Here is a 12119-nt window from a genome sequence, read left to right as displayed (position 1 = left end):
TTTTTTATAAATAGGGAAACTGCACTGCGTCATCCTCCGTTTGGCGGTGCAGGTGCCGAAGGAAGACAGCCAAGGTGTCATAAATGCAGATTAACTGTGCTGCAGTGTTAGGCGGTTTTAGTGGTGTGGAGAACTGTGCCTCAGAGATGCTTCTAGAGAAGCTGGTCTCCTTGCTCTGGTGCATTCTATACTGGTGAAGAGCTGCAGAGCTTTAGTCCCATTTCAGGGCAGCTCTCCTACAGCTGGGAGCGTTTGTCTGGAGACAAGTGGGTGGTGGGGTGTCATGCACCAAGTCTCGCTTATCTGGGACCTGCTCTGAGATGCCGGTGCGTCAGGGCTCGGGCTCGGTGTGACAGCTGCTTCTCATTAGGGAAGTCCTGAGCTGCACGAGCTGACGTTTGTGCCCCAATGTACCTCCACACCCCTGTGCTGCTCAGGGGAATGTTTAAAACTTCATTCTTCAAGCCAGTTGGCCAGGAGGGCAGGGTTCCCAAAGGGAAACGTTGCGTCCCATTTTAAGCGCAAAACATGAGGAATGAGAGAAGAGAGTGGTGGCCTTTTTTTCTCAACTACCTCTGCCATCTCGTTCCCCTCCCCCCCCTCGTGGTATTTGAAAGTCTCCTGTCAGCACTGTGGGTCTGGTGCATAGCAAAGTTCTGATATGTCAAAGTTCTTGAGAAACAATATGCTTTCAAACAACCTTTTTTCATCCCCAATATTTTGAACATCCTTTTTGAAGGCTAACCAGTGGCTTTGTCCCTAAATGTCATGTAAAGAGCATTGGAAAGATGAGGGGGGGTTGTTTGTTTATCCTTGTTTGTATTGCCTTTAGCGGCACCATTTTAAACTCTTGGGCTTGACTGAATTCCTCAGCCACCTGGAGAAACAGTAAAGTTGGAAGTAATATTTTATTTTTTTTTTTAGATTGTAAATTCTGTAATGTTTCAAAAAAAAATGGGGGGGTGGAGGGGGATGCTCTCAGGAAGCAGGACACAGTAGGAAATTAAAATCCAGATTCAGCGACCTTTTTAGCTAAGAGCCTCTCATGGAATTAATCCAGCTCTGAGCTAAATTAATTTTTTTTTTTTCTAAAGGATTTGTTTTTCTTTGCGCACACAGCTGTCTGGCTTTTTTTTCTCCCGACCCAAGCGGAGTCCGGCGCAGAGGCTCATCCCGCTGTGCTGGTGTCATTGCAGCCATAGCGGGGCAGGACAGACAGCCCCGTGGTGACGGGGACACGCGGGCCCGTACAGAGGATGGGCCTGGTACGGCCAGCTGCTTGGGTTTGGTTCCTGCTTGAGGTTTGGTTGCTTTATAATAACGCTGAAGCGTGTGAGGCGGTGGGCAGAAGGTGCCGGGTCCCTCTGCCATCGCCACGAGACTGTAGCAGTTCATTTCCGTCTCTGGGCCTCAGTTTCTCATCTTAGTGCCCGTAGGGAGAGCAGCTTGCTCTCTGTGAAGCGTTTGGAGAGATCTTCTGTTGATAGCGTTAGAACTAGGCAGGGATACACGTGCTGTTCTTCTACATTAAAAAAACAAACAAACAAAAAAAACATCCCCTAAACTAGTCTGTGTTAAGAGAAGTGATTCTCATCTCGGTCTCGTGTGGGGATTTGCTGTTAACCATTATGAGGCTAAGACTATTTAAATAAGTCTCGTGTGGGCTGGGTTTGGGTGTGCAGCTCGACTGTTTTGTTACAAATACTCCACCAAGGCTGTTCCCACATGCCAGTCAAACCTTTCAGATCAATTAGATGTGTTGAAATTTCGTTTGCGATAAGTAACTTCAGCACATTAATACTGAAGTTAAACTCGTTTTTTTTTCATTAGATTTTTCAGGTCGGTACGCTGAGAAATGGAAAAAACCCCAAACCTATCGTGTCTTACCAAAGTACTTGGACAATGTGCGTTACAGAGAAATGGGGGACTGCAGCGTACGTGCTGTGCGCTGGGCACAAGCGCCCTGAAACGCTGAGGCAGCCCTTGTGTTTTGCTGGGCTTCCTCCATTCGTGTGCGGTTGGCTCCACGTCTGACTCCTGCTGCTTGAAGGAGACTTCTTCGAAACTTTTGGCACAGTCAGGCTTAGGAGGTATTTTAAATAACTGCAGTATGAAAGCTTTGGACTAGGAGTCACTTTAACGCTCAGTTTTCCTGTGTAACTTTCGATGCCATATCTCACTCGGTTTGCGCTTTTGGGGTTTTGGGTTGGTGTTTTTTCCTTCTGGCCCCTTGTGTTTATCTGAAACATCTGCTGCAGCCGCGTGACTTCCTGCTGCTCTAAACTTCGAGTGTTTCCTTCCTTTAACTTGACCTCCGTGTAGTTCTTTGGCAACAATGGTCTTGATTTTTCTTTCTTGTGCTGCTCACGTTCTTACCCACAGACTTGCAGAACGGTTAGTTGGAAAGGACCTCGGGAGGTCGTGGCCACCTCCAACATGAAGCAGGACCATTGCCAGCACTAGGCTGAGTTGATCATAGCTTCATCCAGCTGAGTCTGAGACCTCTTAACACCTGCTAACCTGAAAGTGAAAATACAAGGTGTGTGGTCTGGGACTTCTGATCTGTAATGTTGGGTGACAAATATTCCTGAGGAACCTTTCCTTGCAGGTTTCACCACCTGGATAACAAGGGTTCTATCCAGCACTCAGGGGAAAAGTGTTTGTGGACAAAGAAGGTTTCATCATAGCTAAATGAATGGCGCTTGGTGTTTCTGGCATGATGACGAGAGGGCTGTTGGGTTCCTCTGGTATGGTGGATGCAGGTATAGTCTCCCATTTGACAAAAGATGGAACGGTCTTCTCTTTGAGTTTGGTACTGCTGTATAGCTGTATGGTCATGTTTGATCCAACTCATATATAGCGAAGGGACTCCGTCCCTTCTCCTTTTATTAAATTCTCATAGTTAAGGAATTCTGTGCAGTAGAAAAAGGTAATTCATGGCTGTCGGGTTGAAGGTAAACTTTCTATTCCTGTTTCTGAAGATGAGGGGAAAAATTGTGTTCATCAGTGCAGTCAACAGAGACACGAGTACTGAATGTGGTGTACAGAAGATAATGAATCACTCTGTGAGGAACTCAATGACAGTCTCTAAACACTCAAATTAGTTGCCTTGTCCCTTGTGCCCTACTTAGTTTGAGTGGATACAGCTCATCTGTCGTCTTCACTATTTTATTTTTTTTTTCTCACCTACGGTTAAAATCCCCACAACTATGTTTGCTGCGCCCACTTCAGAGTTTCTTTGGCTCTTGAGTTTTGCAACGGACCTGTTATTTCAGGCTAGTAAGCTGTGAGTTTGGGGGGAGAGAATTTTTACCTGCATTTTTGAAGCCTTGGTTGTGCTTGATTTTTATGGCTGCCTAAGTGAGATTTTTGTGCAGATACAAAGCTTCTGGCAGCAAGTTATTTTCACATTTTCACTTTTTCTCAATGTAAGTGATAACCTCTTACATAATGATTAAATATATATGCTACTTGGATTGATAGTCTCTTGAAAACTAAGGAATGTTCCAGAAGATGCTCATGGAAACTGTATATTCTTTCTTTGAATTAAAAATGTATTTTCTGTTTGCAGATTTTTAAGTTTTATTCTTGAATTCACTTTTTATGCCCATCTTTGTTGTTTATGGCTGCCTTTTCACACCTTATAAAATATGTTAAATTTTTGGCCTGGCTGCTGATAGAGTAGGGTGAAGTTACAGAGTCGAGGTGTGTTTCATTGCTAGCAAATCCAACCTAATTCTTCCATAAAATCATTAAAGTCTCACTTGAAATGAAGGCAGGTTTCAGCTAGGGGATGTTGTTTCAGCTGTGACGACTACACTCTGCTTTTTTCCAGTTTGAGTTCATTCCTAAGCAGTTTTGGGGTAATTATTCTGCTAATGATTGTCCTGCTAAATTTATTTTTCACCTGCTTTGTGTATCCCATTACCTTTACTGTTGTACAGAGACCAGTCGTATTGCCTCTCAAATTTCCTTCTTCTGAACTAAAGAGGCAGGGTCGTTTTTTTTTTTTTTTTTTCTTTTTGTCTGGACTTAAATTTCTTTTTGTTTTGATCTGTCAAGAAGTTCAGTTTTACAATAATGTGACCTTAGATTTTACATCTTAAAGGAGCAGCCTTAACCTCTCCCAGATTGCTGAGAGACACAGCCTCAGTTATTGTGTTAGAAAGCCTTGGGAATCTCCAAATTACATTTTGACACATCATTATAGAAATTGAAAATGGCTTCTTAGCAAAATGTTCAGCTGAATCCAGAGGGATTCTTGGCCCCAGCTGCCCTTGGAAAGTTATTGTTTGTAAGAAAGAAAAGCGCGTTATTTTTTATTTTATTATTTTAATACACATTTGCATTTCCCAGAAACATAAAGAAGCCCAGCCAAAAAGGATCAGTTACCTCTGAAACGGTTTTTGCTAAAGGCAGAATGTCCTTTGTTGATCCTAGATCCTGGACGGGGGAGAGTATTGGGCACCTGCAGGACCTGGAATGTCTGCCTGCAGGGCTCCGGCGGTACTGCTCTCGCAGCAAGGAAAACCCCTGAATCATCTTGATGACATTTAGAGATTACCAAACTAAATTCCCCTTTCATGCCCGCGTTTAAATACAGCCTGCAGCCCAGTGTCTATAAAAGACGTACGTCCTTTTAGGAGGCTTTAATATTTTTGTGTGACTGGGATGTTTTCTCTTGGAAGCCTAGTGAGGGTGCTTTTGGGTGTCTGCTGCCCTTAACTGGCCTTGGTCATACAAAAGTCTCTGCATCCCTGACACCTCCGGAAACGATGAGACGCGGCATCCCTGTGGGATGCTCGCAACAGGACCACGGGAAGGAACCGTCCCAGCTGTCCTGGGCAGGGGAAACCTTGGGGAGGAGACGAAAGGTTGTAGGGGTGGGTGGGCTCAGCCAGGGCTGGCTGGCTCCCCATCCAGAGCGAAGCCCACAGTGACGAGCTGTAGGGTTCTTGGTCTCTGTTTTGTGTGTTTGTTTTTTTTTTGTTTAAAGCTCCTGGAGGGGGGGGTGTGTGTGTGTGTGTGTGAAATCTTCATGGGAGGACCAGAATTCCTTCAGGTCTATCCTCTGTAGTCCTTGTGAGGAGAGTCTGGGAAATGACATCAGGTTTGCCCCAGGTGCTTTGGGCTGGGTGCTGGGAGAGCCCTGGGGAGCCTTCAGAGCCAGCAGGGTTTAGAAGCAGCCTTGGGGGATACTGAGTCTCCTGAGGAGGGGTGGAGACCTGCAGGTCCTGCCAAGCAGGTCTCGCAGTTGCTGTGCAAGGCTCCTCACGAGCCTCCTAGTGCAAACCAAAAAGGAGTTCGTGGATAGTGGAGTAAGGAGCGTGGCTCTGTTTCCATCCTGGCGCTGTCTCCTTTTGCTTCGGTCTCTCTTTGCGTCAGAGCATATTTGAGGTGTAAAAAAAAAAAAAAAAAAAAAAAAAAAAACAACAAAACTCAAAAAAAACAAAACAAACAAAAAAAACCCAAGCAATTCCACTACTTTGGTTTATAAGAGGCGCAGATGTTGGCTCATCTGTGGCCCTGTGAAAATATGCCAGTGTTTTTGCAGAAATCTGTGGGAGACTTGCTTGTGGGCGGTGACTTCTTTGTTTCTCCTCCTTGGTGTGGAAGGTCAGTGCAGCATCAGTTTTCTCCTTTGTCTCTGTTACTTGGCTGGTAGCAAGGACAGAAATTTGTAGACTCGACTTAAAAAGCAACACAGCATTTAAAGTTTACTGGAAAATGCTGTGAAATGGTGCCTAGAAGTGGCCATGTCAGTTATGAAAGAAGCTGAGGTGGGATGCCTAAACCCATCTATCTGGTCATTTTTGGCTTTTGTTAAAATTTTTAGAGTTGTTATAGTCAGGATGTGTTAAAAATGTGCATGGGATGAAGCTGGTAGCCTAACACTATGGTTTCTTACTCATTAATACAGCTGAGAAAAGCACTACTTGCCTGAGACTTTACTTACGTTGTTTGAGCTAAAAAGATCCTACTTTTGTCTGCCTCAAAACCGTGCTTGTCTTGTAGTGCTTCATTATGTGATAGAATTGCTTAAAATTGTTTCTTTGAAGAAAGCCTCTGTATTAGATGTATGCAAGGAAAATCTGTGATACGAAGCAAAACCGTTACCATTTCCTCTCTTCTGCCATCGTGGATTTCTCTGAGTATTAGGAGTCTCCTCTGAGGGCAGGAGGGGAGAAGAAATCTTTGTTTTCCAGAATGAGTTTCTCTTAGTGAGGTGTTTATGGTTTGTGAATTGTACAAAGTGATGCTGTCTTTGTAATTCAATACTCAGTATCATCACTGGGCAGTCAAAGAGAGAGTTTGTCTATACAGCAAGCTTTTTTTTTTTTTTTTTTTTTTTAACCACATAGAGTAGAAATGTGCATATTATGATTCTTTTACTGTTCTTATGACTTCAGCGTTGGAAAGACAGATGTACAAGTACTGGTAGCAAAGGAAGCTGGAACAAATTCTTCCAGTGTTTTACATTTATACTGCAAAATGTGGCCAGGGAAGGGGATAAAATTAACAGACTCGTAAGCACTGGACCAACTGGCCACGCTGGGCTCTTCTGTGTTTTCCCTTTGTTTTCTTTTTGAGGAAAGAAGCTAAATAAACTGGCCTTCATCTCTCTCTGTAGGTGAAGTCTGTGATAAATCTGCTGTTCGCTGCTTACACAGGGGACGTGTCTGCACTCCGAAGGTAAAAATTGGTGTGGGGTTGGGGATAGGAAAGCTGCTTATGTGGTACCTGCTGTTGCTGTGTACTTAGGAATGTACACTGTGTCCATGTTGGGGGCGTCCAAGCTGCACTGGAGATAGAACATGTTCACTCAACAAACAAACAAAAAACCCCAAACCTTAACTATCAAAACGGTACCCTCACACTATCCTGAAATCCCATTGTTTTCCCTTTCTTTGGGTTGTACTGGAGTAAGCTTCCTTAACCAGTTGTTTTAATAGTGGTGGCAGAATCCCTAACTGTACTCTAGCCTGCTTTATCATTCAACTCTGAAACTGCCACAAAAAAAATCAGGCTGGAAAACGCACGCTGTTGTTGGAGGTTAGGAAATCTAGCTTAGCTTTCGGAATCCAGAGTAGAATCTGGCCACGTATAAAGTAATAACAGACTAAATAAACATATTAATGTGGCTAGAATATACCTGAATATAGTTAGTGGCTGGAAAAATGTGTATAGTTGAGCTTTGCTGTCCCGGAGCGCTGCAGCATGGTGGAAAAACTCCCTAATACTGTAATGCTGTTCAGGATTTTCAGACTCAGGAGCCCTTCCTGGGTTTCCTCGGCTGGCAGAAATTTACTTTGCCTTAGATGACGTAGATTGTCCCTGTTAGGTTTTAAATTGGATATGTTGGCTGTTACAAACCCTGCAAAGGCATTTTTGTTTTATTTTTCTTTATAACAACTAGAGATCAGAAAGGAAAATTAAGCCCCTACCTTATTTTTAGAGCCAAAGCCGTAAGGGCCCCTTTTGTTATAACTGACAGTACGATATGCTCTCGATACCATTTATATCCTCTTGCAGCAGATGTTTCATCATTTTAGCATAGCGGTATTGTTCAGTGCTAGTTCTGTAATGTGTTTTAATTCTGTAAGACTTCTCTGTTGGTTTGGGTTTTGTTTTTTTGTTTTTTTGGTTTTTTTTATTTTTTAGATTTGCTCTGTCAGGAATGGATATGGAACAAAGAGACTATGACTCACGGACAGCCCTGCATGTAGCAGCTGCGGAAGGTAATGTCTCCTCGTACGTTGTGTGTACCTGTTAATGGAGTGGGGTCAGTTTTCTTTACATTATCTCCACTTTATATATGTGCATACCTGCTTTTGAAAATTATGTCTATATGTATATACATATATATATATATATATATATATATATAAAAATATGTACACTCACAATCCTGCTTTTCTCTTAGGACATGTGGACGTTGTTAAATTTCTACTGGAAGCATGCAAAGTGAATCCTTTCCCCAAAGACCGGTGAGTGGTTTTATTGCCAGTTTGGAGGAGAGGTGCTGTAACGGCATCTCTGTAACCCCTGTGAGGAGAGGTTCTCTATGGAATAAGAGGGAATGCTTTGAGCCAGTACACTTGAAGCAGCGGGAACAGGGTCCTGCTGGTTCTCTGTAGGTTCTGCAGAGCAAGGAGGAATAAAAAATGGTGAACCATTAAAATAATTATTTAACAGGTTATGCTCAGCTTACGAAGTATTTTCACGGTTACTGAACTTGGTGTGGTCTGTGTGCTGAATGATTAGCACAGTTTGTAAAGAACTAGGGTCTTGGTGCTTTTGGCTCTGTGCTTGCGTGCTGATCTTAGAAATAACTGTGCTGCTTCTTGTAGGTGGAATAACACTCCTATGGATGAAGCTTTACATTTTGGACACCACGATGTATTTAAAATTCTTCAAGAGTATCAGGTCCAATACACGCCATCAGAGGATTCCAACAACGGAAAGGAGAACCGAACGGTTCATAAAAATCTGGATGGCTTACTATAATCATCTTCAGCTAGATCCTAAGAATCAAATCACTTATCTATTTAATTGTGGTATACATAAGTAATGAAGAGCGTGTGTGTTTCTATCTGATAGTGGTATATATTTTACAGAAGTCTCTGTTACTTCAGTGTTATGTTACAGGAGTTTCTATACGCACAGGACAAATCCAATCTCTCTCAAAAGAAACAAAAACCAACTAAGAATCTCCCTCCATAATGTGAGCAATATTACCTCATGCTGCATATAATTGATGTATAAAAATATTTAGCTGTTGTTGGCTTTACTGTGCACTACTTAATTTATTTTTGTGTTCTATGTGAACTCTAGTCTGTGGTCAGGAATTTTTCTGCTGAGTTTTTGTTTCTATAGCCCTCTGTTTCCAGTATGGCCGAGATGAGCCAGAGTACTGTCAGGTATGAGCGTCAGTGAGGTTTTTCAAAAGCTGAGGATGCTGATGTAGATTTAGGCTGGGTGTGTTAAGTAAAGAACCGTACTTACCTTTGGGGAAAAAATAATAATAATAAAAAAAAAAATTCCACACAACCTTGTTTACATAATACAAATATCAAAAGAGTGACAGTTGTCAATGGTCTAGGCTTCTTCTTAGAGATAGTCTTGTCAGGGAATTTGTTTTAAGGTTTGTTTGACCAAATGGCATAGGGGAATGTGACTTGTAACATCGAACACTGTTTAGTGGGTTTTTTTGTTTTTGTTTTGGAAGCGTTTCTTTTGGTTCCCTTTGTCTCCCCTCCCTCTTCTCTCTCCATGTTCAGCTGCTAAAGTACTTCCCCGTCGCTGGGGAAAGCGGGTGCTTCCACTCTATGCAGTCGTGTTCCTCGCGGGTATATTTGCACTACAGCAAGCCTTGACAAGCTGCAAAAACCCCCTCGTGGGCTCACACGTGGCGTTCTTGGCGGTTGCACCAGGAACCAGCCAGGGGAATGGGAGTATGTGAAAGGCAAAGTACTAAACCAAATATTACATGTAAATCTGACTTAATTGAGGCTTGTAATAAGGAACACGGACGGAGTGAAAACAGCTTTAAGGAGCATGGAGCCAATCAAAGCACGAGCAGAGCAGGAGATAAGCCAGATTTTTGGGTATGTTCTTTTCTTGCACTACCATCAACCAGGGAGCAGGATACTGCATCAGTGGGATTTCGCTGGTGTAGAACAGGACTTCAGCATCAGGAGCACAAGTAGGTGATGCCTTTTGTGGGTGAACGGTGGCATTTATTGTCTTGCCACCGGAGCCAGCTCGGCACGTGCCCCGTCGTGGGAAATGTAGATGCAGATATTTGTCGCTTGCGGAAGTACAATGTTACGACAGTTCCCTATCCCGTGTGCAACTGCTTCTGCCGGTACTGTGGCATAAAACCTCGGAAGTGAGCAGTTGCTTAAAGTTGAGTTCGATATTCACAAAATGACACAGTTGTTGGACATAGGCAAGAATTTTCGCACAAGAATTTTAGGCAAGAATCGTTTAGCACATGGAAAAGGAGATTGTGCTTGAGAATCGCGTATACGGCTATTTTTATCCTAGCACATAGTGTACAAGTCATTAGTAGATCTCAAAGTTCACGTTTTCTGTTTAGGCACCAAAGTCCTTCTGAAATAGTGTCCAAATTCTTTCTAGAACAGCCCAAGCACTTTATAAAAATGATATGAACCACATTATCCTCCATTTGCAAATGGGTACACTAAGATGTAGGGAGAAGTAACTTCTCCAGAGTGACCCAGCAGGTCAGTATAGTTGTGAATAAATCCTCTTGAGTTCCTGTACAGTCTCTTGTCAATATGCCATACTGCCTCCCTGTAGGGAGGACAAACCACATGGAAAAGTGCTTGATACTCATCACAAGCAGTGACTGTCTTCACGATGGTGAAATCTTGGAAGAGTCTGAAAGTCTAAAGCCCTGAAATCCCATTTTGAAGCTGCCTGGTGTGGTTATCAAACACTTTTCCTAAAGAATCTTACTGTTCTTAAGCAGCTTCCCCCCTCCTCCCCCGTCTTTTTTTCTAAAGATCAGCTATTTTTCTGAAGGCTTTTAACTTGTTCTTTTCACGTCCTGTGTCACAGCCACCTTAGTTCTAATCAAGAACTAAATAAAAATGGCCTCTGGCTCTTTACTGAGCCACGCTGGTCACCGAGTAGCACAAGACCTTCCCTGCAGCACCCTGAACTAAATTCCAAGATGTTTTCTCTGGCAACAGATCTGTCAGCTTTAGTGTAGGGGAATATTTTTCAGATGGATTCCGGTTTAGTATTCTGTACCTTAGTGCTAATCTGACTTCTTCCATATTTTTTCCCCCTATTAAAACATGTCCTTTAGCTTCTCAGAAAAATACCTGATTTAGCTTTACTTAACTGAAATTTGCATTGCTCAAACTGGCATTTTTAAAAGATAAGTATATAATATAATCGACATATATACAAAGAACCAAAAGAAGGCATTTTAAGTGAGTTAACACTAAAGATCATGGCTGTCCCTAAACTTAACGCTTTCCTGAAACATACTGAGTGCTTTTAGCCGGTCTTAGCTTCAGTGCATTTTTGCTGGTTAGTTTTAGTATTTTCTCACTGTGGGAAGACGCATTATTTTGTAATGTCCAATTCAGCGATGCAGCTATTTAGACATGGCGTTATTTATAAATATAAATATATGCAGTACATTGGTTTGGCTGTTTATCATTCATGACACTGACATGTAGATTTTACCGTAAATAGCTTTTGGTTATCTTATCAAATGCTGACTTCCTTATGCTCCAAAGAGGATTCCCCCACACCTTTGTTTTTATGTCATATTTGTTTCTTCTGTATCACAACCTAAAATCATTAAGCTAACTTAATGCTTTGTACTCAGAAATATTGTGATAGTCTTAGCATTAATTAGCCTCTCTTTGTGAACAAAATGTATTGTACCAGATTTTTTTTTGCTTCAGAGCTGGACTATCAGTGACTATACTTATTGGCAGTGTACTTCTGGTCATTGTAACTGACTGGGCTGATCTTGACTTTTAGATTCTATATTGTGGGGAACAGACAGTGATGAATGTATTTCTAGCAGTTTCCCATGAATGAATCTAAACTTGAGCTGTACTGGTTCTGAAAATGAAAGTTATTTATTTTAAGAAATAAAATCCAGATAGTGTTGCTTTTTACAGCATAATAAATGGAAATACCAAGATGATGATGATGAAGGTGGTTTTTACTGGTTATCTGTGTAACTGCTGTTGAAATAGGCCTTCAGGCTGTCCGGGAAAACGTACTCTGGTCATTTCTGTTGTGCAAAGCTTACAAGAAATCAGAATGACTTTTTATCTGGTCCAGCTTTGCTCTTTTTTTTTTTTTTTAAACCCTATAGTTTTAGAGCTCTGCCCTCTCACTGGTTCCTTTTTACTAAAGCTGGGATTCTTCAGTGGATTGGATTGGCCATGTGCCCTCGACAGCTCTAGATTTCTCTTGCCTACTCCTCACTCCTGCTATCCTTCATCTTGCCAACCATTTCTTTCTTTTTATTATTCTTCTGGCTGTGTACTTAATATAAAAGCCTGACAAATGTGAGGCAGAGGATCGTGCTACTTAATAGCCCCAGAGAAAAAGGGTGCAGC

General features: G+C 42.2%; 1 protein-coding gene across 1 annotated transcript in view; it reads left to right on the top strand.

Moving 5' to 3' along the window:
- The window catches only part of GLS (glutaminase), a 64841-nt gene extending 55981 nt beyond the window's left edge, over positions 1–8860 (top strand). Inside the window, exons 15-18 of the mRNA XM_082483412.1 lie at positions 6632–6693; positions 7663–7739; positions 7925–7988; positions 8352–8860. Coding sequence (XP_082339538.1) covers positions 6632–6693; positions 7663–7739; positions 7925–7988; positions 8352–8508 — 360 coding nt within the window. The 3' untranslated portion in view covers positions 8509–8860. The remainder of the gene's footprint in view (positions 1–6631; positions 6694–7662; positions 7740–7924; positions 7989–8351) is intronic.
- Positions 8861–12119: the final 3259 nt, after the last annotated feature.

This window comes from Vanellus vanellus, assembly GCF_965231255.1.
Source record: "Vanellus vanellus genome assembly, chromosome: 5".
Classification (NCBI taxonomy): Eukaryota; Metazoa; Chordata; class Aves; order Charadriiformes; family Charadriidae; genus Vanellus; species Vanellus vanellus.
Note: the sequence above shows the minus strand (reverse complement) of the source record. Positions and strands in the feature narration are given on the sequence as shown.